Source organism: Aspergillus lucknowensis (assembly GCF_044049455.1).
Source record: "Aspergillus lucknowensis strain CBS 449.75 chromosome Unknown BJX67scaffold_3, whole genome shotgun sequence".
NCBI classification, from domain to species: domain Eukaryota; kingdom Fungi; phylum Ascomycota; class Eurotiomycetes; order Eurotiales; family Aspergillaceae; genus Aspergillus; species Aspergillus lucknowensis.
Window position 1 is genome coordinate 932,653 of NW_027263547.1, and position 21,773 is coordinate 954,425.

Genomic DNA, 21,773 nt, shown 5'->3' on the forward strand with positions numbered 1-21,773 from the left:
TCCGTCCGTTATGGATAAGGTGGCGGAGGATAATAAAGATGCGCTGGGCTCGGGCGCTTCCAGATCCACCAATCTAGTACGCTCCCACTACTTTGCTTTCTGTGCATCCGACCTTAAAGCCTAATTCCTCGGCCTTCTTTCAACGTTCTCAGATCGATGTCATCGAATGCAAGTCGCCAGCGTCGGAGTCGGAAGCAACGACGTCCACGCTGGCCTCAAATGATAGTCATAGGCGGAGCAGGCAGATACGCACTCCTAGGACATCGCGACAGACACTTCGGTCGCCAGTGAACAGCCCCCATCGAAACCCGGAGAACAATTACTATCGGCAGCCTGGGTGTCGTGTATCCCGCCACGTCTCGGTCCAAGATGAAACGCCTCGGGATTGTCGCGCGAACTCAGGAGGTGCAATAATGTCTCGAAGTCGCAAATTTCTGGACGGGATGAGAACACGAATCCAGCTTCCGAATATCTCGTTGGATTATAGGATTGCCTCGCAGAAGATCATGGGAAAAACAAGTGGGAAGATGTCTTTGCTTCCATCTCGCGCTCTTCTATTTGCGGAGGACCGAAGGGATTACTCGACAAAGGGGTATTGAGACTTTGTGTGCATGTCTGATGTATCGTATCACTCATACTTAGAAAGACTAGTCTCGACCTCAGGCGTGTAAGCGTGTATTGTGTGGCTTGATTACCTGTGTTGGTTGTTGCCCCGATGGTTCTCATTATTGGAATCGAAGCGTCTCGATTCATTATCGGACTTCAACTCGAGATCCAAACAATCCCGGGAATGAGGTCAGAATCCCGCCAAGCCCATCCTGGAAGACTGACTCGCCGAAAACACCCGACAACATTGCTCTCCCAAAGGACGCCGAAAGATGACTCGGAAAAGGAGGCGGTTCCTGGGAACTTGTTTTCCGTGGTTGGTCTCTGCGGCATCATTGCTCCGATTATCCCGACATCCCCAGGTCTGGGAGGACAAAGAGCAGTTTTCGAACGCCGCGTGTCCAATCGAGAGCAGTGTCGACATTCATTTCACACCTGAACAATATTGGTTGGATGAAGTTTAATTGAATTTCGAGTTTGGAAGTGTTCTAACGGTGGTCGACGTCGACCATAAATTAGGCCATCACGAGGCAGCAACATCCGAGGCACGTGCTTCGCCGACAACGAGAGGCGGCCTCAGGCACGACAACTGTCTGCACCTTCGCCAGTCGATGGCTTTTTGAGGGATAGGAACCAGGGTGCCTAAGTAACGTTGTTGGGGAGCAGAAATACTCGGACTCTGAGGTGGATGTTATCTCGTAAGATTCACTCAGCGTTCCCCGAGCAAGCCGCCTCAGGTGTTCGCGTCGAGTGAGTTGCTTCGATCGCTTCGATCGGAGTCAAATCGGTGAGTTTGTCAGGCGCGGCTTGAGTCGGCTAGAATTCCATGCTTTTTCCTGGCGCAACCACGCGGGAGATGAACCTCCAGCGTCTATCTTTCGCCTCCAGGTCTGTCGTCATGCGCGGAATCCATCTCCTCTGTCCGTGAAGCGTCCAAAGTGGGTTTCAGTCATCCACTGGGGACTCTGGGCCTGGGGCCGACGAGCACAGCCTCTGAAGTTTGTTTCCCTTCTATTGCTCATTCGAGACACACCTGACTCTCGGGTCGTACTCGGGCGTGGGGAAAGGAAGTTTCCGGAGACCGGTGCCTTGCGGGGCGAATCGTGTCTTCGCAACGAGGAACGGACAGGTCATCAATCATCAAGCTCGTTCAGTGGCTGCCCAGTGAGGAGGGAGATGATCCGAATGACAAGCGATCGCGGATGGGGCCCGCCAGGACGATCCAGGAACCAAGGGCGTCAGACGGGCAAGTCGATTCCTCAAACCTAGGCAGACCTTGGTCAGAAGATGTGAGAGTTAGAGAGGTGGACGCGCACAGCACTCACAGAGGCATTGAAGATCGAAAACCAAGCCTGCAATCCGAGGTCTTAAGAAGCCTCGTGAAGGAAGCAAGAGTATAAAAAGAACAACGATAAATGACGGGGGCCAAGCGTGGCAGCCCCGTGGGCAGAGCAAAGACCAACCGGGCCAAAAATGCGGGGTTTCGCAGGATCGCAGGCGCAGCAGTCCCGTCTGCCTCCGGGGCGAACACGACAACCCAGGCCCGGCATTCTTATTATTCCCTCCTCTCCAACCTCTTCCCTCCCTGGCTCAAGTGAGCACAGTCAAGGAACCATGGAGGTTGCCCAATCCCACTCCTCTCCCACCACGCCCACTGAGGGTGTCCAGAAGAAGCGTCGACGCACTGAAGCCCAACTGGCCCGCAAGAGACAGGCGGACCGAATCAATCACAAGGCGAAGCGGGAACAGCAGAAGCGGCAAATGGAGAACCTGGAGACGCAGGTCACAAACCTGCAGCAGGCTGTCCAGTCGCTGACCGACCAGGTTCGCGTTCTGAACGAGAGACTCAGGGACCAGACGCGATATTTCTCCTGTTTTGATCTTGGGGAGACGCCGAGTCCCGTCGCTGCCGCGGGCAACTCCTCAGCATCATCGCTCAACCTGCCGCGGTATCTTCACAATCCACAGGATGTACTCCTCTTATCGGCGGATAAACTCCCGATGCTGGTACCTGAACCGGCACTTGGAGAACCCGATAACAATGTGCCTGTCGATTGCCGGTGTGGTGTTGACCACCGCTCTTACTTCGAATGTCTTGAGTACTCGACATTCTCGATCCTCCTCCGCGCCCATCAAGGCTTGAACAAGAGTATCTCGAATGGCACACGCCTCCCCCGTACACCTTCTCTTGTGCACGTCTTCCGACCGACGTCGACCGATAATCCCGTCATTCAAATTCTCGGCCTGGTCTTCAGCCAGGTCCGACCTGCGAATGTTCGTACTCTCTTCGCCTGCTATGTTGTGATGTATCGCTTCCTACGAGTGAGTATTCTCCCGTGCACGATTTTTTCAGATTTGCTAAACTTCTTTCCCACAGTGGCGCCTATGCCCCGACGAAGAAACGCAGCGTGACGTCCCGACCTGGCTTTACCCAACCGAGATCCAAAAGACCATCCCCCACCCCGTCTGCATTGACTTCCTCCCCTGGCCAGGGCTCCGCGATCGTCTTATCCGTCATGGTCAGCAAATTAACGATCCCCGACACTCGGTCATGATGTACATGCGCTCAATCCACTTCCGTTGGCCAGAAGACCAGGATTTCATCTATACTAGCGAACATGGGGAGCTGATGCCGACGCAGAGCTTCGAGACAGGGCTGTACGCTTATGAGAACTGGCAGGTTTCCCGCGAGTGGGCAGCGACATTTCCAAAATTAAAGAAATATGTCAACGTTGACGATAATGTTTGAACTCTGAATACGCTGCCTTTTTCGTTTTTTTTTTTTTTTTCGCCATTAGTTATTCAGCGACCTTGCATTTCTATCCGGCTGGGCATATTTCGATTCTGTAGGTTACTGTCACTGGAAAGTCCTTTCACATTGCGGCGCCCATCGAGCCCATTCAAGCTGATTTGAATGCAATCGACCCGCTTTCCAGCCACTCACCACGCGATTTTCTGGCATTGAGCAATGTCAAACACCCACAAATATTCTTGTATATAGGCCCAAATATATCAGTCGATCTGTTTGAGCTCTTCTGTCCTTTCTTCTTACCTTGTGTTGACCGCATTTTGTCAAGAAAAAGAGGGTCAATATGGGCAACTCATCCTTGTCGCGGATCACCCAACGAGCAAGCTTCATGCATCTACCCCGGATAATGCAGGGGAAGCTGTTCTCTTCCACCTGCAAAACACCTCCATGTTCCTGGCTCTAGATCTTCACCAAAGAGCGGTGAACGAAACAACCAGGGCTTGCAGCAACGTACTTTGGGCAGCTCCAGGCTCAAGGGTCGCGCAACTGTGAGTGTGTAACACAGAAAGAGCATTTGCCACGGGCTCTTACATTACAAGAGCGCACCCCGTGTTGGCTGTTGCTGTTTTGGTCCCCCGGATTTTGCACAGACCGACTTCTTCCAATCTCCTCAATCTGCTTCTTGCATCGCTCTCTGGTACTCGTTTGTCTCGCCAACGACCCCCCGAAAGCGTCCCTCACGATGAACGACAATTCAATAGGCAGCTGTGAGCTTTTGGGCCAGGTCGTCCTTGTTGATGCTTTAGCCACCCTGGGCCCTTCGGCCAATGACTACATGCGATCTCGAAAAGCTCGTTTGCGGAGCAATCTATCGACCATCGGGAAGCTTTTGATCCCATCCTTTCAGCGAAATTTCACCAAAATTGGGGGACACGGGATAGAAGAACGCGACAATGGGCCAAACAGCAATCAAAAAAGTGGCGAATGTAGCATTGCTTGGTGCCAGGGGAGGGAGTCCTTTATTTGCCCAGCCCCGGCGAATTTATTCAGGCGTTTGCAGAGACAACGGGCTCTTGCCTCAAGCGTTTCCCTCAACTTTGCCAATGAATGGGATATATGAGGAATTTCTTGGATTTCCAGGGACGGAGCGGCATATAAAACCATAGTAATCTGGGCTGTGGAAGACCAAGTACCGCACATCCCACGCACCAACTCGCATAGAATGGACTCTCCTCCACCGCAGCCGCCGTCGGCTACCATACCCGAGGACTTGCTTCGCGACTTCCTCTTGGCCCCGTACCATTACCAAATCTTGACTGAATGGTTGAGGTATGAATCGGTTCCCCAAACTGTCCTTGATTCTAACCCAGGACGCCTTTGTTGATACTGATGCCAAAAAGAACAGAGAACGATCAACGGAATCAGTCTTCGTCCTCCCACGCTATGCGGCGCCGTCAAAACTGCCACGATCCCATGTTGATCAACGCAGTGGCAGCGTTCTCAACGTTGGTTCTCGGTTACGCACTCAATACTTCCACTCGATTCGCCAGGAACCTTGTCGAGAACTCGACTAGTACAGATGATCGAGAGACAATAGACCCGTTAATTGTGGTACATGGTGTGAACGATATAGTCGTTGGCATCTGTATGATTTATGTCACTTCCTTTACCTTGCGCTCGGTCTTGGGCTGGACATTGATCTCTGCTGGCGGGCTAGCCTTCTTGGGATCCATAGTCCTCAGCTTAGGCACTTTGCGAACGAGACAGGATACCGCTAAATAGCAACACGTGTTGAGATACTGAGAATTGGTGTCATGCGGCGCATGTTTCTGTGGTTGAGGATCCATGCCAATAGCCAAGAATGGACGCTAATAAATCTACCCGCCCTTTTCGAGGGTAATGTGAGGTTGACTCCTCCCGGTTTACAAGTTACGGTCTAAACGCTTCACCAAATGTAGGTTATATAGGGAGGATGGGTCTAGGTACAAGGTTCCTACGCCACGAGAGTCCTGCATGTTTCGAGCATTAGAGGAGAGAAAGAAAGTAAGATAGTCACTCAAGATTCTTTATAACGCAAAGCTTGCGCTCTCGCCGCTTTTAATTTATGCAGTTTTGTCGGGCGGCCTATTCTCACACGTTTCCATGTCGGCGCAGGTCCCAGAACGGACTCTAGGTATTCGAACCAGATGGGATATGAACAAGTTGTGGACATTCAAGGTGAAGTCTGATATAAAATGAATCCCAACGTATAATAACAACAAGGCTAGGGAGATAATAGCAAAGTAGATTCGACAAAAATCTTGTTTAAGTAGATTTAAGAAGAATAATCTCCAACCACGGGTTGCTATAGTTCATAGTCATGCCAGTGGTCGGGTGGTATCGAACCTTTGCGGTGTCTTCAGTTGCTGGCGTCCGTTATAATTACTCGCCCGCTGATTGGACCGCTGTCTCGTTTCCACTGGCGTTACAGTCACATGACCGCCAAGGTTTCCGATCCCATGGCCTTCTCATCAGAAAGGATCCCCGACGTTGGCGAAGCGACAGACGTCTCCCTCCCAAATACTGGATGGTGTCTACAGTGCTTTCGACTCTGCCTGGTTTCTTGTACTCCGCTTTGTAAGTGAGAATATGTCGACCCTGCTAGCGTCGAGCTAGTTATGCTCGCTTCGCCTCACAGGCCCCCCAGATACACTGGAGCGTACGCACTGTGGCACCATCGGAGATATCTGAAGTTCATTCGGGAATTTTTTCTTTCACGCCCGAGTTCCGTCTCGTGGAAGCGTTGACACTTAGATCCCCGAATTCCTGACCGGTCGTCCGAAGGGCATCACAACAGTCTGTCTAACCACCGGATTCACACTCTCCGTTCTCTCCCAGGCGTCTCTGAATATTCCCCACTGGCAGTAGGGCACGGCCACCACGAAGATATGTAAGCGGATGACTGCTCGGAACTTCGGGGTGGGCGGTTTCCGCGAGGCAATAAAGTGCCCCTTTCGAGCTTCGTGCGTTCCTTCCCTGCTCCTACAAAGCCCCGGTTTGGCAAGACTGAACTTGTCCGGATGCGAGCTGCTCCGGGACCTACTAGTGCCGTATAATGCACGGTCTTACGAGTACGAGGGGTACAACTAGGACAAGGCATCCGAGTCTCGTCGCAGAAAGGGGATCTTATCAAACCACCGGGTGTCGGTGAGAGGCGAGCCGAACGGGTATCCAGAAGGCCTCTTCTCAATCGAAAACGATTCACCTCGTCTTCACAAATGTCTCAGAGTCTCAATTTTATATTATGCGCCTACCGTCTTTGCAATTATGCCCGATTCGAGACGGTACATCTCGCAGATCAGCCTCCGGTCTCTCAGGCGAGCGAGTCGAGAGAGTCGGACGATCATCATCCCCAGGCCTCATGTGAGGCACCCAGGTCACGATGAATCCCGCTATCCGAGGGATGGGTGGGAGATATTCCGATGTAACGCACAAATCTGGAACAACTGAGAGTTGACGTTCATTCAAGCGTTTGTCGTCTACCAGCCACGATTGCGTCGACGGCCGTATCGGATACTTGGCCTGCATTTAAACCCAGGAGATCCTGGACTCCCATCGGCAATCAAAATCTACAACAGTTTCATTAATCGACCATTTCCCCCGACATTAGAGCGTCGCCCCACTGGGTGGCACCTCGACTCTTTTCCGATTACACAGCCCTCCGCCAATATAATAAACGATATTGTGCATCATTCTATGCGAAAGTTTGCACCATTAGGTGAATTTACTCCTCGACATGAGGGTGAAGTAAGTCGTCTTCAGATTAGATTGACACGGGCTACAGGTTTGCGTGTCCGGATCTCGCTGTGCAATGCCGCAAAATATTGAGTCGACTGTTTCTGTCTGGGTGTTCTGTCGCTAATTCATTCGAGGATAGAATTCCGCCCCATATTCTGGAGCCCCTCCCCACGCACCCTCATTGCTTATGAGTGACGGAGTATATCAATGGCCTCGGACGACACGGCGCGCAGCCGTTTGCGAAGGTCCTGCTCTAGCTGGAAGAAAGTAGTTCCTGATAACGGCGACATCTCCAATGGAGTGAACGGCAAGCCGCCCTCTGAGCCTGCTGTACTGACCGAACTGGATATAGGAGTCGAGGAAAGACATGCCCTTAGTCGAATGCTCTCCAACCGCGAGGAAAGAACGTTCACTACATGCTGTACCCTGTGCAATTCGCTGAGGACAAGTTGTGCTGCCATCCGATTTTGGTCATCGCCGTCAACGCAGTAGTTCCCAGGCATGCGTGAAGATTGCAGTACTTGCTCGTCGGGGGAATGATCTCCTCGACTCGAGTTCTTGGTAGCCTCAGCCACAAACTCCATTATGCCTTGACTCGTAGGAGATCGGTCTCTAGCTGCGGCAACATACCGGCTCATGACCTTGAACACGGCGAGTGATACGATATATATGAGATAGCTGTCCTCAGAGCACCGGCAGTTCAACACAGTATTGATTGTCTCAACGATTTCTTTGTTTTGGGCGATCACAGAGGCTATCGTTCGGGCCCTACCGGACTCATGTTTGATCTCTGACTGTTTACATGTCGAAGGTGCGTTCTTAAACAAGTTGGATAAGATATCCAATACCATGGTCATACAGCAGGTCGGATCGTTCGAAGATGTATCATCCAAGCCGACTGACTGTGTTTCAGACATGGCGGGAGTATTAAGTAATGGCTGCTCGGTGACCGAAAGCGGGTTACCAAGTCCCTGGCAATTTGGTGACTCGATATCGCAAGTATCTAATGGAGGAGACTGCATGACCGATGCGAATATATCCCCGACATCCGACCCCGTCGGTATTAATGAGGACAGATCCGCCACGTCGGGGTATAAGGCGCTAGGAGAGAGAAGCGATCCCCACATGTCTGGTGTCTGGGCCAAACAGTGCTCCGACGAAGAGTGCAGGTTGGGGAGGGCGGTAGGCGGGGCCAAGAGTGAGGTCTGGGAGGAGTCACCAGCGGCGAGGGAAGGTGGGAGTATACTAGTGCTGGAATTGATGTTGATACATGTTGATACGCACCCCGCCTTCGCAGTTGGCGCTGTTGCGGGGGCTCGGTGACCGGCTCGAGAGGTACGCCCAGTGCGGCGGGATACCTTGTATTCGCAAGTCAAGCGACGTCGCACGCAGCGACTACAGGCTGGCTTCTCCTTATCGCACCTAACCTTCGAACTTGCACAGTGGGTACAGCTATCCCGAAGCTTGCGTGGTTGCTGGCTGTTCCGATGGCGAGGTATACCTTTTGGTGAGGGGATATCGTGTGGAGTGGCAGGGTCCGCCATCATCGATTGGGTTCTTCAAGTGTGACCCAGCTGGACACTTAGTGGAGGTAGATGGAGGGTTCTTCGAAGCTCGAATACTCCGGAGAGCTAGTGCATATACGAAGGGTGAGGAGACGTATCCGTGGAAGATATCCGGAAGCTTGACAAATTTCCTGTGTCTTGCAATTCTGAGAGGTGGGAGTGACATCCGCGCTTCCAGGGCCTCTTCGCTGATATTTCTATGATCTGGCGCACCGGTATTTGCTTTTGCCTGTGAGAGGGGTACACCGTTCCCGTTACGAGTACCATGATCGAGCAATCGCCTGAGAGCATTGGCTGTGGGGTGAGCCGATCGCCGGGAAGGCTTGCAGGAAGGACCTCGCCAGGGCATCGCCGATAATCGTCTTGGCACGGAGAATCTACACATACGACTCCGTCAAGTCTCAGTTCGATCGCCAAGTTTTCCGAGAATCATCTCACATTACTTCCAATGCCAACTGCTTGTCAACCATGTTTATTCCTGTCGCGCTGGCCTGCGAGCGGACGCAGCAGAAAACTCCGGCGCTACCAGGATCCAAATTGTATGAGAGGAGGTTGTCGGTGTCAGCCGCGCCTGGCTCCGGAAGCTGAGAAGGTTCACGGTCCTGTTCCAGACCGGATGAGATTTGGTTGTTCCAAAGGACTAGAGCTTATAGGTAGCTTCAAAAATTCGGTCGATGACCGAGGCTACCTGTTTCGCAGTCCAAAGCTGACGCCCCGAATTGGGTCAGCCATCATTTGCAGGATGAGCGGGCCGCTTCGTCACCCTTACCCTTGTGCAGATCCCTTCATGCGTTCTTCGACCTGCATTTCCGAAGGCCCGAACTCCTCTCGTCATCGAAGATAGGACGAAATTCAACACATTGGGTTGCAGACCCGGACGCTATTGTTGGACTGTCAGCTCCATGCACACCCCCCATGATTCGCTCAATCCGCTGCTTGTCTTACCCCTCTGTACTTAACCCCGCTCCATTCGTGGGCACAAACAGAGCCGGAGTATAAGTAGCTCCGGCGAGCCAACAGTTGGGCGTTTGGGAGCCATTCGAGGAGCTCGAGCTGGGGCGTGTTTTAGAGAGCCGGGGCGTTGAATCCAAGACAGGCTGCGATCACAAAATGCATTCATCGTATCACACCTCACACCATTTGTCCCAAACTATAATGCGGCGCGGTCCACGAGCGTTGAAACATATGGGCTTGTTCCGCTCCGGAGAATCCCGCTCATTACAGGTACCTTTCTGTCAATCAACTTTCTTGATCCAGAGTCGAAGACCGATGGGGGGTCTCGAAACCCGTTGCGGCTGTTTTAGCCCCCCTCATCGGCTCAGAAGCCACCGTCCGGTCGTTGAGGGGTTTGTGGACACACAGATTCAGTCAGAACGCTTCATGTCCTGCGTCGCCTCACTCCACCTCGGAGTTACCTGGGTGCCGGACGACGTGGGATGGGTCGAGCATGTACCATCGCTATTGATATTGTTGCCTTGGCTCGCCGAAAACCGCCAACTTTAATATCGACGACCAATCCACTTGCGCTTGGTCCGCTCGTCAAACATTCCGCCTTTTGTCCGCGGCACGATTTGCGCGAGCGAGGACCGTCCGTCTCCGCCTGCTTTATGAAGCACCAGTCCAGGTGTATCTTGGTTACGAAGCAGATATGGCATACTCGCATCTACAGACGGTTCTGCTCTCTGGCACAGACGCTGAAGTGGGCAACTTCCGAGATCAGACAGTGCCGTGCTTTCGGCCTTTCATGGCCATGTCCCAACCTCCGACGTCTGGGATGTTAGTTTGGACGACACCTCGGTTGTTCAGGTCTATCTCTGCCGTCCGCAGGTAAGTAGCCGCCTCACCTACCCTGTTCTGTTTCGGCGTGTCGACCTAGAGCATAGCAGGGGGCATGTCATACTCTCTGGGTTTACATTGATCGCCACGGTTCCGTAATCGTCACGAAAGGATCCAAAACTTCCAGTCGTACCACCCGCTTGAACAACAACCAATCTCCGGACACACGCCAGTGACCGACAAGAGCCTGATAACAGTGTACTGGGACACTGACAGCGTAACTGCTGTGAGGTTTTACGTTGCCACCCTGTGCTGCGTGGTAGCAACCTACCATCGACCCCCAGAACAGTAAGCCCAGGTACCATCGACCTTCGCATCCCCCCGGGTCCCTGATCATCCCGCTCATAGCACCGGACTACAAGGGACGCTAATTCCACTGGAGTCCGTTCTTGGCCCGGCTTACATGTTCATTTCTCGGCGTCCGCTCTATTGCGCTGCTCCCCCGCCTACTCCTTGATAACAGCGTAGCACCACACGGTACCAATCCCCTCAAAGACAAGGCACGTGCAATGCGGATCCAGTTCCCGGTCGTGAGTTAAGGTGCCAGGGGCACAACGTGACGTGTGCGGGAGACACGGCCGAGGCGGCCTCTATATGACATGCGAGAAGATCGCGCTGCGGCCTGCAAGTGGACGTAAACTGAGAAACGCACTGTGGGTGAGATGGGAGTCAGCCAATGTATATTTAGGCGGCTTCCTCGATTTGCTTCTGCCTATTGACTAGGTCAGGGGCAGGCGCCGAAGAGGAATTCACATCGGCTGCCCAATTAACCAGTAGCTGGTTGATGGCTGTACCCGGACACCTTGTGTGTATTTTGCGCCGGCGAAGTCTGTGCAAGTTGACAAAGCTCAGGGCACGAGCGGTCGAGTAAGTGAGCAACCTTGCGCGACCCTGAGCAGAAAGGCACCCGACAAGGTGGGTTACAATCTCACAAGCTCCTCCACAAGACGATGACCACACGATCCCAAACGTCACCAAATCGGCGCGCTCGCGGTGTTTAGAGATAGAGCTTTGGAGCTGGGGAACCTCAGGCGGCGGTTCGAGGGGGGAATATTTTTATTCCAACCAGGTTGCCTAGTCGCGAGGCTGTAGCCCTGCCCACACTCGCAGCAACAGTCGCCGGTCTCTGCGATGCCCAACAAGTCCCCGGTGCGTGTAACTCAAAACTCCGCCGGAAGATTTTGGCGATGGTATTCTGCATTTCGAGATCGTCCTGTCGAGGATCCGATCGAGGCTTGTGCGACCCGGTCTGAGTATCTTGATACGCGTCACAGTGGGCGCGAGCAGCTTCAATATTAGTTGATCAGGCAGCGCGAGAAATATGATGCCTACAGTAAGATTGCGAATCGAGCCGCGTCATACTGGTTATCGGCGACCATTGCTCGAAGCTCCGAATATAAGGTTGGCACCCTTGCAGAGTTGCACTGCCGATTTTCTTCGATTTCCTGCGCTCTGAGCGCGACATGGCACTGTCAATAATGGAAAGGAAGGTTGATATACCCACCTACGAAAGCGCCACGTCCTGGGCCAGGAGAGTGTGCCTGAGGTGACGATGCCCGCCTGGCGTCTTTGATCCGGCCGAGTGACGTCCAGAATCAGGAACATGAAACCCATCATGATGCCGAATCAAATGTTGACATGGGCATTTCGGAGCCGTTGTTTCCTCGCCCCACAGGCTTCATCCTACCATGTCTCTCGATGAAGGTTCTCTCAGCCCCCCAGACCGTTGGGCTCGCTACCACTTGTTTGCTCTGAAGAAGGCCAGCGTGGTTCGCAGCCGTGCCTGACAGCCCACTGTGAATATAACTGGCGACCTCCTCTTCTTCCCATCCAATGAAGGGCGCCGGGGACAACCGGACAGAATCCGAATGGAACTCGTCGAGGACAGCGGTCTTGTTCTTCCCCAGAATGCCCAGCAATGCAAGCTCAACCTCTGCCAGCTTTACCGGGGTCCGAACTGAGGAAGCGTCGGCCGAAGAGCCGATCATCGCATCCTGCCACCCTCCCCGACATTCTTGGGATCTTTATCCCAGGAAGGTTCCTCGCAAGGGCAAACGGCGAAGAAATCAGTTCGCCCGAATCACAACGTTCAGCTTTCAGGCACTAACCGATTCGGGACAGCTGCACATCAATCGCCGATGCCCAGGCCGGCATTACTTGAACTCCGAAGGACCGGAGTCTTACTCGCAGGGTGTGCCGCCGATATTGCGGCCTGGAGGTCTCAAGGCTTCTCTGCATTGCATCATGGCGTTGGAAAAGGCGTGCCCATGACAGGTGTCTGCCAGGGCTTCGACATCTGGAAGGGGGAACGGGGGCGGTCCACTTCCAAATTTCGTCCTTGGTCCCCCCAAAAAAGGCAAAGAAGTCCTTTCCAACACCCGAAGTCGAAGGCGCGGATAAAATTGCGGCGATCCTCAGCCCTTTGCCGACTTTTCGTCAACATGGGAGATTGCTGACGATCGAATCAAGAACACTGCGAGATGAATTTCCTTTCCCCGAGACTTCAGTCACCCCAACCCCAGCAAACTTCAAGGAGGATTTCGGCCAAGCTTCAAGGAATTGGCGCGGACCCGCTCACCACAGATCACCAAACGAGACAGGCAATATCCCACGAGCGGAGCTGCGAATGTGCCATTCCGAAAAGGAAGAGGCCTTGAGAAGACAGTGGAAAGTAAAGTCTGGCTACCCCAAAGAGCCTCAGTCCCTTGAGTCCTCGTCCTGAGACACAAGAGCCGCCCCCCTCGTGAGGCTTGAAACCGTCCGATCATCGCGCAGCAGAAGCTGGTCTCGCGAAATTGCGAAATGAGCTCTTCGCACCAGCTCCACAAGTTCTCGTATTTCACAAATAGCCGCCAATCAAACCGCAGTCAAGAGGATCAGGTCTCTGCATTGCTCCCCTTCAATTTCGGAAATCTCGTTTGTGTGAATGGGGTTACCGCTTCAAGGGGTGCCTTGACCAGGAACAGGAAGCTGCTCGTTGTCGAAGATGCGAGCCGCCCAAACGATCCGACGGCTCAGCCTATCAGGGTTTGTCTTGGACGTGCAAAGAGTGGAAGAATGGGGAAGATGGGCTCTCGGATCCTGGGCTCTCGGAAAAGTAAACCTGCTCGTCAAGTGTGACTCTTTTGAGACACCGTCAAAAGCAGGGAATTCCCAAAGCGCCATTTTGGACTAACTCCGTCCTTCTTTCCTCCTCCACAACCGCGGAGCAATGCAGCGCTTTCTCAGTCTGCTCATTCTCTTACATGCCGCCACCTCGGTCTCTGCGTGGTCCCTGATATGGAAAAACGAAGACGGCAAGTCCTACGTCGAGGAGGGGAACGACCCTGTAGATTGCAGGAAAATTGAACATGCAGAGGGCGAGGAGTTTCGATGGAACCCTGGCGACGACGGTTTGTCAATATGGCTGTACGAGGACGACAAATGCACTGGATATAGAGCGGGATACTCACCACCTTCGGTATGGAACCGCGTCTCGAGTCGAGATTTGGGTTCATTCCGTGTAGCGTCTGAGGATGAGGATGAAGACGAGGACACCACTTCTACGACCACCACGAAGCCCACAACCACAACAACGTCCGAGACAACATCGACCAAAACCGAAACCGAAACCAAGACTGGCGCTGATGACGAGACCACGACCACCACAACGCCGACAAAAACCAAAACTGAAACCGAGACTGGGGCTGAGGGCGAGACCACGACCACCACTCCATCACCGACGCCAACATCCACCGCGGAGACCATCTCCACACCTACCTCCTCTCCCAGCGAAACTCCGACTGACGAGCCCTCTGACTCAAACGACTCGTCTGTCTCTGGTGGCGCAGTCGCAGGTGGTGTTATCGGAGGCATCGCTGGCGTCGCTGCCATCGGTGGCCTTTTCTTCTTCCTCGGGCGCCGCAGACGACTATCCAAGTTTGAGCTTGCTCCCGGAGGATCAGGGTTTGACAGTCGACCTGCAACTTCTGCCGCACCTCCTCAGCCCCCGGAGCCGACCCCCATGTACGGTGCAGCCACCGCATATGGTGCTGCCTCCGGGGTGCCATACGATCCGTCATTCTACGAAGGAAAACCAGAACTTGACTCTGGACCTGTGTATCAGGAGCAAAGCCCTGCGTATCCCGGCGATCCGATCAAACACGCATACTCGCCGCTCGAGGCTCCCGCGGCGCCGGCCTATCGGCCATCGACGACAGTTATGGCTGAGCTTCCTGGAGACGGTGTGATGATAGAGATGAGTGATACCCACAAAGTCAGTGAGTTGGATGGAGGCGGAACACCGATGAAGCGGTGATAAAGAAGCATAGATATTCTCCTTTGTTCTTTGCATTCGGGACGGTCTCTCCCATCCTTGTACATACTCTGGCCTTTCAGCGTGATCATAGCTTTGCGTTCCTTCGATGACTGGTTCCTTCTTCCCCAATGGCGATCATCGTTCTTGTTGTCGGAACATTGCCGGACATGCGATGCTCGGAAATCCTCGAAAGCAAACCCCATGGTGTGATCTTCAGGACCATTGATTGCGCTCCCCTTCCTCTTCTCTTTCGTTGAGGTGGAGCGAATGAGGCGCCTGTTGGCTGGGGCACTCCGACGCGTGTCCAAGTTTGGGTCCGAGTTTGGGGGCCATCCAACAGAGAAGAACCAGAGACAACCCTTCAATTCTCCAACGCTGATTCGTCCAATATACGGTGATTGACAGGGCCGTGTCCGAAACAGGCTGCGCTTGTGTGAGGCGTGAGGCTTCCTGAATCCTTTCGGAACCTCGTGGACGCTGCATCCTTGCCTCGTATTCATCTCCCAAGATTCAGTCGGTCGCGAGTCGCCTCACCACGCTGAAATCTCGGCGCGCAGATTCAAATCAAGAACACAATGCCATCTGCAACACCACTTGGTGTGACACTCACGAACTGGGGTCCGCTCACGGCAACATTCACGCCCCCCGCAGCATGTGTGTCCAGCGCCGAATTCGTGAATCTGGCCCCGACCAAGGCGCCAGAGTTCCCCGAGTGGTCGAATAATTGTGACTGGGATCTCGAGAAGTGTCTCCCGCCGAAAGAAGATGCGCGTGGTTCGCAGGACGACGAGAGTAATTATGTGCTGGGTTATTACTCGCCTGCGTCGATCTGTCCATCTGGGTGGGAGACTGTTGGTGTAGCGTCGCGCGGTGAGGAGGCGGATTCCACGCCGACCGTCAAGGGAGTTTTTACGCACACAGAGACGGAGCAAGAAGAAAGTACGGCGACGCCGTTCCAGGCGCACAATGCCCTCCCACTAGCGCTGAAGCCTGGCGAGACGGTCATTGCCTGTTGTCCTAGGTATGCTCCCGGCGTCTCTAACCCTCTGCATGAAGACCGTTGACTTCAAATATGGACTGACACAATCGAAATAGTTCAATGACGCCGGCCCCGTACGGCGGGTGTACGTCCGAACTCCCCAGCTATCCGTCCTCGCTCACAACAGCATGCGCGCGTATCTTGCCCGCGGGTAATATGGAGACCATAACATCGACCATTTCGGCGGATGGCGCAACGGTTACAGAGACGCTTCTCTCGGCCTTCGGGAACGCGGCTCTCGCAACGAGCACGACGAGCTTCGCGTCGAGTGAGACGGACGGGTATGTAGCTGCTAGCTGGCTGCCGATGGTAGTCCTGGTGGATGGGTCGAGCGAGGAGACGGAGACGCCGAATGCGGGGAGTGTAGCCAGGGTTATGGGTGGGAGGAGGGGGGTAGCAGGGAGTTCTTGGAGTGAGGTTGGTGGGATGCTCGGTGCATTAGGGGCTGCGTTTGGGATTGGTGCGGCTGTTGTTGGGTGGTAGATGTTCAGCTTTTGGAATCAAGGAGTGGGTGCGCTTCAATCGACTACATTTCTAAGCACTTTGTGATCCGCGACGATTATTAATGACGAACAGCGAGGTGGAGAGGTCTTCTCGTGCACGCGTGAGAGGATGGATATAAAGATATCCATCAGCTGAGTTCAGCCCAGCTTACAAATTCATCGAAACCTGTCGACGCTGCAGAGCCAGGTATAAAGGCAGCACACCAGATGATAGATTTGCTATACCATCAAATCACTCACGATGGCATCCCTCCCCTCCCTCCCCGCAGTGCTCTCTCCAGCCCTCAGCGACCGCGAGGCAATCACCGACGCAATCCACCGCTTCCCCGCCTCGCCCGACACCAACGACAGAGCCCTCTTCGAATCCGCCTTCACCCGCACGGCTACCTTCGAGATCAACGGCGCAGTCTCTGAGGGCCTGCCGGCGCTCCTTACGAACTGCTACAGCCCCCTCAGCAGGCTCGACACGACGCACTTCCTCACGAATGTGCGCGTCAACATCGCCGGCGATAACACGACCGCGGCTGCGACGGCTGCGGCGCTCTCGCAGCATTATAAGGGTGGGAAGGGGATGGAGGCTGGACAGCCGGCGTTGTTGGTGGGGAGCCTGTACTATGTTGAGTTTGTGAAGGAGGAGGACGAGCTGTGGAGGATGGAGCGCTTCCGGATGAAGACGACCTGGTCGGACGGGGACTGGGGGATTATCAATGGGCCTGAATAGAAGTAGTTAATCTGAAGAGAGCGATGACGTCCTGCGCATTCTTGAAATCCAAGGATTTTCTCGGACGATCCAGCTTAACTCCGCCGTGAGGCCAACACAGCCCCATTTACACCCCTTTCTCAAGAATTCCATTTCAAACACACTCGACATCGCAAACAATCACGTTGGACGTATCTCAACCGCCGAAATGAAAGTCATCATCGCCGGCGCAACCGGCTACATCGGCCAAGAGCTCCTCGCGCAATGCCTCGCCCATCCATCCATCACATCCATCGTCGCCCTCTCCCGGCGCGACGTCGGCATCGTGAACCCCAAGCTTCGCGTCTGCCTCATGAAAGACGCAGATTACCTATCATACGCGGACCCCGCCGTCGCCGAGGAATTAAAGGGCGCCGGCGCTTGCCTGTGGGCCCTGGGGCTCCGGCCCTCTCAGGCGTTGGACGAGCAGCACACGCGGCGGGTGTGTGTGGATTACACGGCTGCTGCGGCGGCGGCGTTTCAACGTGCGCACACGACGGAAGGGAGTCCCACTGGCCCTTCCGTGGTGCCCTTCCGGTTCGTGTATGTCAGCGGCGCGCTGGCGGAGCGGGATCAGAGCCGGTCGCTGTGGTTTGCGGGCGGGATGCGCCGGTTGAGAGTGCGTCCTCATACCTCATACTCTTTTCTTCCAATGCGGTGTTTAAATATATATATGTTGACTGGAGCAGGGTGAAACTGAAAACGTCCTCCTGCGCCACGCCGAGGCGAATCCGGGTCTCTTCGAGGCGTTCATTATGCAACCTGGGCTAGTCCCCTCGAAGGAGGGGACTCTGCGTGATCGTCTGTGGAGTCTTGTGCCCTCTGTACGGAAGGATTATCTGGCGAAGGCGATGATCGAGATTGCGCTGAGGGGGAATGCGGAGACGACGGTGTCGAATCTGGCGATAAATGAGATGGGGAGGGTTGGTTAGGGAGTTCATGTTTCGTGTTCTAATTCAGACCTCATTGCGTATCTCAGATGTTTTTATATGTGTTTATATACGGGAGCGACTGTCAGATGCAGGAGAGTCATCCACGAACGTACTTTCTAAACCAACGTGAGCACTATATTCTTCGGACTTCAATTTAAACTACACTTCTTGATTCGGACAACATTAGTTGACGTGATGGTGGTTGAGTTTGCTACTTAGGGGGGTTCGGAATGAGATGAGTATCAATTTGAGCACTACCAACTACGTTACTTAAATAACTATTCTCTTCATTTGGCGAGACTCGACCCCAAGACAACAAGCACATCCACCCCATGCGACTACACTTTCGAGACAACATTGACGTCTACCCCATGCATATAGTCCGGGAAATTGCACGCAGCCCCCCAGGTACATCTATCCCCGTAAAGACAGCGGTGCCCGAAGAGACACTGCGGGTCGACGCACCACAGACCAGCGTGGCAGGGCCTCGATCTGGACAGGCTGAGCAGATCGACGAGGTCCGAGCCGCTGAGCCGGCGCTTGTGGTTGTGTTCGCAGGGGTTCTCGGGCGTGCCGGGGCATTTGCCGAGGATATAGAACGCGTTGCACAGCTTGCTGCTCTTCAACGCACTCACGTTGTCCTTGGAGGGGCGCAGGGGGGTATCGACGCGCTCGTCGTTCTCGTTCAGAAGCACGCGGAGGTGAGGTTTAAGCGCGTCTGGTATACCGGAGCCTGACTTGAGTGCTGGTGTCGGCGCCAGCCCTGCGTCTGGTGGTGTCACGGTGGCAGGTACTTTCAGTGCGGCGGCGTAATTCGGACCAATGAGCGGTGGACTCATCCTTTCGGGGGACTTTTTATTCGTTTCCAGCTTCTTAGACATAAACACGTTTTCGAATTTAGTAGTTTGAAAGTTCTTAGCCACCTGTCGGACTTCCGCGGCGAAGGGGGGCCCCTCGACGAGCGAGACGCGCTGCCATTTCTCGTTCGACTTCTCGTATCCGCCCAGCAGGCGCGCGTGGCTGTTGTCTGCAGAGCCGCAGAAGACGATCCAGCGGCAGTGGACGTTGTTAATTTCTCGCCTAAATAGGGCTGCATGCGAGTCAGCGGGGAATTCAGGGCTTGACGGACGCGGGTTCTCCTACCGTGCAGCTTTGCATCAGCGCACTCCTTCCCACCCCCGACATCTATAAAATCAGCCAACCCATCTTTATTGAATCCCTGGATGAACTGTCTCAGGTCCTGGCGGCTGCGGAGGATCTCGGCATCGTGATACGCGACCGTCAGGCCGTTGACGTTGGCATAGACCAGGATTCTACAGGTGATATTCGGGCTCCCCTTGGCGTCGACTTCGCGCAGGTGGGCTTTGACGGCCTCGGTTAGGCGCTGTGCGGCTTCAGCACCGCCGGCCTCGCCGCCTTGGACTAGTTCTGGGATAAACTGGGCTGGTGGTTAGCCTGTGCGAGGTGGAGTGGTGTTGGTGTTGGGGACGTACATTCATACCATCTCCATCGACTAAGACGGAGGCGTAACTCAGGGCATCCTGACTCGATAGATTAGGACTCGGGCATTCAAGACAAGAATGAAGGTATAAGGTATATTCACCTTGTTATGCTGCATAATATTAAGCTCAGCTTTGTACTCTTTACTCTTCTCCTTGAACGTAGTGATGAGCACTTTCTGGTTGTCAACCTCGTCGTTAATATCCTTGACCCTTCTTTCCAAGTTCTGATACTCTGCAAAGAGGCGCTGCGCGAGTTAGCAAGACTTCACTCCGAGTTAAAGATGGGGAGGGCGACTTTAATAATTTCATCCTTGGTGCTGTCGACTGTCGACAAGGTGTCGTATTGGCGCCGGAGCGCGCTGACTTCGGCCATCGTTGGTGAGCGTCTCAACACTGCGCGATGAGGGCGGTCCTTGTCCTTAACTCGACAAAAGTGAGGGAGATGAAAATGAGAGGCGAGATCGCAGGTGAAATACCCAGCAGACGCGCTGCGGCGGTGTGCGTCGACAGCCTTGCGCATACAGCATCGATGCGCCACAAATGATTCAGGATCCTCACGCCCAATCGTTCGCACCCAGCCTCGTCGGGCGCAGCACGACGGCTTGATCTCGAAGATTCTCGTCCATGCTGTCGAGGCACGGAGTGCGCCTTGGAGGAGAGTCGGTCGGTGGCTTCTCTGTCTGGTGGCTGTTGGACTGAGGCGCAGGCAGTCAGGTTGGGGATGCCATCGAAAGGCCGAAGGATGAACCAGTTCTCTTGGCCAATGGATCGGGTCAAGGGAAGGGGAGAGAACAAGACTTCTGCTTCGAGCCACAGCATGTCGATCTGCTCACACCGGATATTCTGATACGAGCCCCATCAGCCTAAATCGCAGCCGACACGGCAGCTGAAACCGCATGTCAAACGGCACCCCCCGTGTGCATTTGAGGCGCCAGGCTGGCCTTTCGAAGATCCCCTCGAGAATCCCTGCCATCCGGGAACGAACGCGGCAGACGTGGAGGAGAGAATCTCGACATCTTCCCCGGCAGATCCCCCCCTCGAACAGCCGGGTTAATCTACGCCAGACAGCCCTATACACAGATTGGGAACGGTGCACGCCCGTCCTCCTCGGCTCGGGAGTTCGCAGCTTCCCCAGATCCGGCGTCAGGTACGCTGCTGTCAAGATAAATAGCGTGCAGCCCAGCCGTTGAGCCCTGAACTACCCCGCGAACAACCCCGCAACTCGAGTCTGACGAAGGTTATTTCAACTATGAAGCTCTCGACTTCCATCTTCAAGTTGGGCGTCTTCGCCCCCGTTGTCTACGCTGCGAGCCTGCAGCAGGTCACCGACTTTGGCGACAACCCAGGCAACAATGTGATGTTCCTCTACGCGCCAGATCAGGTGGCCGAAAACCCCGCTGTCATCGTCGCTGTACTACCCCTTTCCCCCCCTTTCCCCCCCTTTCCCACCGATAAATCTGGCAGCTAACACATCCAGCTCCACCCCTGCGGCGGCTCCGCGGAAGCCTACTTTAGCCAAGTGCCCGACCTCCCCCCGGCCGCAGACGCCGGCGGCTTCATCCTGATCTACCCCGGGTCCACGGAGGACTTCAACTGCTGGGACGTCGCGACGACGGAGTCGCTCACGCACGACGGCGGCAGCGACTCGCTCTCCGTGGTGAACATGGTCAACTACGTGATCGAGCAGTACGGCGCGGACGCATCGCGCGTCTTCGCGACGGGCTCCTCCTCCGGCGCAATGATGAGCCAGCTCCTTGCGGGCGCGTACCCGGATGTCTTCGCGGGCATCTCGGCCTACAGCGGCGTCCCCTACGGCTGTCTTGCGGGTTCCCCGGGCTCCTCGCCGCAGACGGCGGACCCGGCCTGCGCGAGCGGCCAGATCATCAAGACGGGCGAGGAGTGGGCGGATCTGGTGTACTCGGGGTATCCCGGGTACAATGGGAGCCGGCCGGCGGTGCAGATCTGGCATGGGACGGCGGATAATGTGGTGTATCCGCAGAACTACGATGAGGCGGTTAAGCAGTGGAGCACGGTGTTTGGGGTCGAGATGACGGCGCAGAATCCCGATACGCCGCTGCCGGGGTACACGCAAAGTGTCTTTGGGGATGGCACGCAGTTCGAGGCGTATTTGGCGGACGGCGTGGGCCATGTTGTCCCGACGCAGGTGCAGCCCATGCTGAGCTGGTTTGGCCTTGTCTAAGAGATCAGATGTTCATAGGATGTCATGG

At 54.6% G+C, this 21,773-nt stretch overlaps 9 protein-coding genes across 9 annotated transcripts; 7 read left to right on the forward strand and 2 right to left on the reverse strand.

The window, feature by feature from the left end:
- Positions 1-2,220: 2,220 nt before the first annotated feature.
- BJX67DRAFT_369740 (bZIP transcription factor) lies at positions 2,221-3,355 on the forward strand (the record flags this gene model as incomplete). The annotated part of the gene is made up of 2 exons (XM_071030806.1): positions 2,221-2,928; positions 2,984-3,355. 2 exons carry the CDS (start codon positions 2,221-2,223, stop codon positions 3,353-3,355), a joined length of 1,080 nt encoding a protein of 359 aa, XP_070890616.1.
- Positions 3,356-4,768: 1,413 nt separating this feature from the next.
- BJX67DRAFT_342742 (uncharacterized protein) lies at positions 4,769-5,386 on the forward strand. Its single transcript, XM_071028063.1, has one exon. It carries the CDS (start codon positions 4,799-4,801, stop codon positions 5,135-5,137), a length of 339 nt encoding a protein of 112 aa, XP_070890617.1. The 5' UTR covers positions 4,769-4,798; the 3' UTR covers positions 5,138-5,386.
- Positions 5,387-7,119: 1,733 nt separating this feature from the next.
- On the reverse strand, positions 7,120-8,912 carry BJX67DRAFT_166933 (Zn(II)2Cys6 transcription factor). Its single transcript, XM_071025021.1, has one exon. It carries the CDS (start codon positions 8,677-8,679, stop codon positions 7,318-7,320), a length of 1,362 nt encoding a protein of 453 aa, XP_070890618.1. The 5' UTR covers positions 8,680-8,912; the 3' UTR covers positions 7,120-7,317.
- A 4,611-nt stretch (positions 8,913-13,523) lies between these two features.
- BJX67DRAFT_166947 (uncharacterized protein) lies at positions 13,524-15,118 on the forward strand. The gene has a single exon (XM_071025022.1). The coding sequence runs from the start codon at positions 13,745-13,747 to the stop codon at positions 14,828-14,830; it is 1,086 nt and encodes a 361-aa protein (XP_070890619.1). The 5' UTR covers positions 13,524-13,744; the 3' UTR covers positions 14,831-15,118.
- Positions 15,119-16,483, forward strand: BJX67DRAFT_166961 (uncharacterized protein). The gene is made up of 2 exons (XM_071025023.1): positions 15,119-15,851; positions 15,926-16,483. The coding sequence occupies exons 1-2, from the start codon at positions 15,406-15,408 to the stop codon at positions 16,350-16,352; spliced, it is 873 nt and encodes a 290-aa protein (XP_070890620.1). The 5' UTR covers positions 15,119-15,405; the 3' UTR covers positions 16,353-16,483.
- Positions 16,484-17,223, forward strand: BJX67DRAFT_166962 (nuclear transport factor 2 family protein). Its single transcript, XM_071025024.1, has one exon. It carries the CDS (start codon positions 16,614-16,616, stop codon positions 17,091-17,093), a length of 480 nt encoding a protein of 159 aa, XP_070890621.1. The 5' UTR covers positions 16,484-16,613; the 3' UTR covers positions 17,094-17,223.
- Positions 17,224-17,280: 57 nt separating this feature from the next.
- Positions 17,281-18,216, forward strand: BJX67DRAFT_389166 (putative nucleoside-diphosphate-sugar epimerase; the record flags this gene model as incomplete). The annotated part of the gene is made up of 2 exons (XM_071034466.1): positions 17,281-17,730; positions 17,801-18,216. The coding sequence occupies 2 exons, from the start codon at positions 17,281-17,283 to the stop codon at positions 18,041-18,043; spliced, it is 693 nt and encodes a 230-aa protein (XP_070890622.1). The 3' UTR covers positions 18,044-18,216.
- A 54-nt stretch (positions 18,217-18,270) lies between these two features.
- Positions 18,271-20,030, reverse strand: BJX67DRAFT_342748 (CCCH zinc finger DNA binding protein). Its single transcript, XM_071028064.1, has 5 exons — positions 19,841-20,030; positions 19,647-19,790; positions 19,537-19,584; positions 19,187-19,481; positions 18,271-19,133 (listed from the first exon to the last, which is right to left on the reverse strand). Exons 1-5 carry the CDS (start codon positions 19,916-19,918, stop codon positions 18,382-18,384), a joined length of 1,317 nt encoding a protein of 438 aa, XP_070890623.1. The 5' UTR covers positions 19,919-20,030; the 3' UTR covers positions 18,271-18,381.
- Positions 20,031-20,274: 244 nt separating this feature from the next.
- BJX67DRAFT_389172 (alpha/beta hydrolase family esterase) lies at positions 20,275-21,745 on the forward strand (the record flags this gene model as incomplete). The annotated part of the gene is made up of 2 exons (XM_071034467.1): positions 20,275-20,956; positions 21,023-21,745. The coding sequence occupies exons 1-2, from the start codon at positions 20,795-20,797 to the stop codon at positions 21,743-21,745; spliced, it is 885 nt and encodes a 294-aa protein (XP_070890624.1). The 5' UTR covers positions 20,275-20,794.
- Between the last annotated feature and the right edge of the window lie 28 nt (positions 21,746-21,773).

Bases quoted from the DNA above. Each gene is read 5' to 3' on its own strand.
- BJX67DRAFT_342742 (XM_071028063.1), top strand. From the start codon at position 4,799: ATGCGGCGCCGTCAAAACTGCCACGATCCCATGTTGATCAACGCAGTG.
- BJX67DRAFT_166933 (XM_071025021.1), bottom strand. From the start codon at position 8,679: ATGATGGCGGACCCTGCCACTCCACACGATATCCCCTCACCAAAAGGT.
- BJX67DRAFT_166947 (XM_071025022.1), top strand. From the start codon at position 13,745: ATGCAGCGCTTTCTCAGTCTGCTCATTCTCTTACATGCCGCCACCTCG.
- BJX67DRAFT_166961 (XM_071025023.1), top strand. From the start codon at position 15,406: ATGCCATCTGCAACACCACTTGGTGTGACACTCACGAACTGGGGTCCG. The intron at 15,852-15,925 runs GTATGCTCCCGG...CAATCGAAATAG, and splicing joins GTCATTGCCTGTTGTCCTAG to TTCAATGACGCCGGCCCCGT.
- BJX67DRAFT_166962 (XM_071025024.1), top strand. From the start codon at position 16,614: ATGGCATCCCTCCCCTCCCTCCCCGCAGTGCTCTCTCCAGCCCTCAGC.
- BJX67DRAFT_342748 (XM_071028064.1), bottom strand. From the start codon at position 19,918: ATGGCCGAAGTCAGCGCGCTCCGGCGCCAATACGACACCTTGTCGACA. The intron at 19,791-19,840 runs GTCGCCCTCCCC...TAACTCGCGCAG, and splicing joins CCAAGGATGAAATTATTAAA to CGCCTCTTTGCAGAGTATCA. The intron at 19,585-19,646 runs GTGAATATACCT...CTATCGAGTCAG, and splicing joins ATATTATGCAGCATAACAAG to GATGCCCTGAGTTACGCCTC.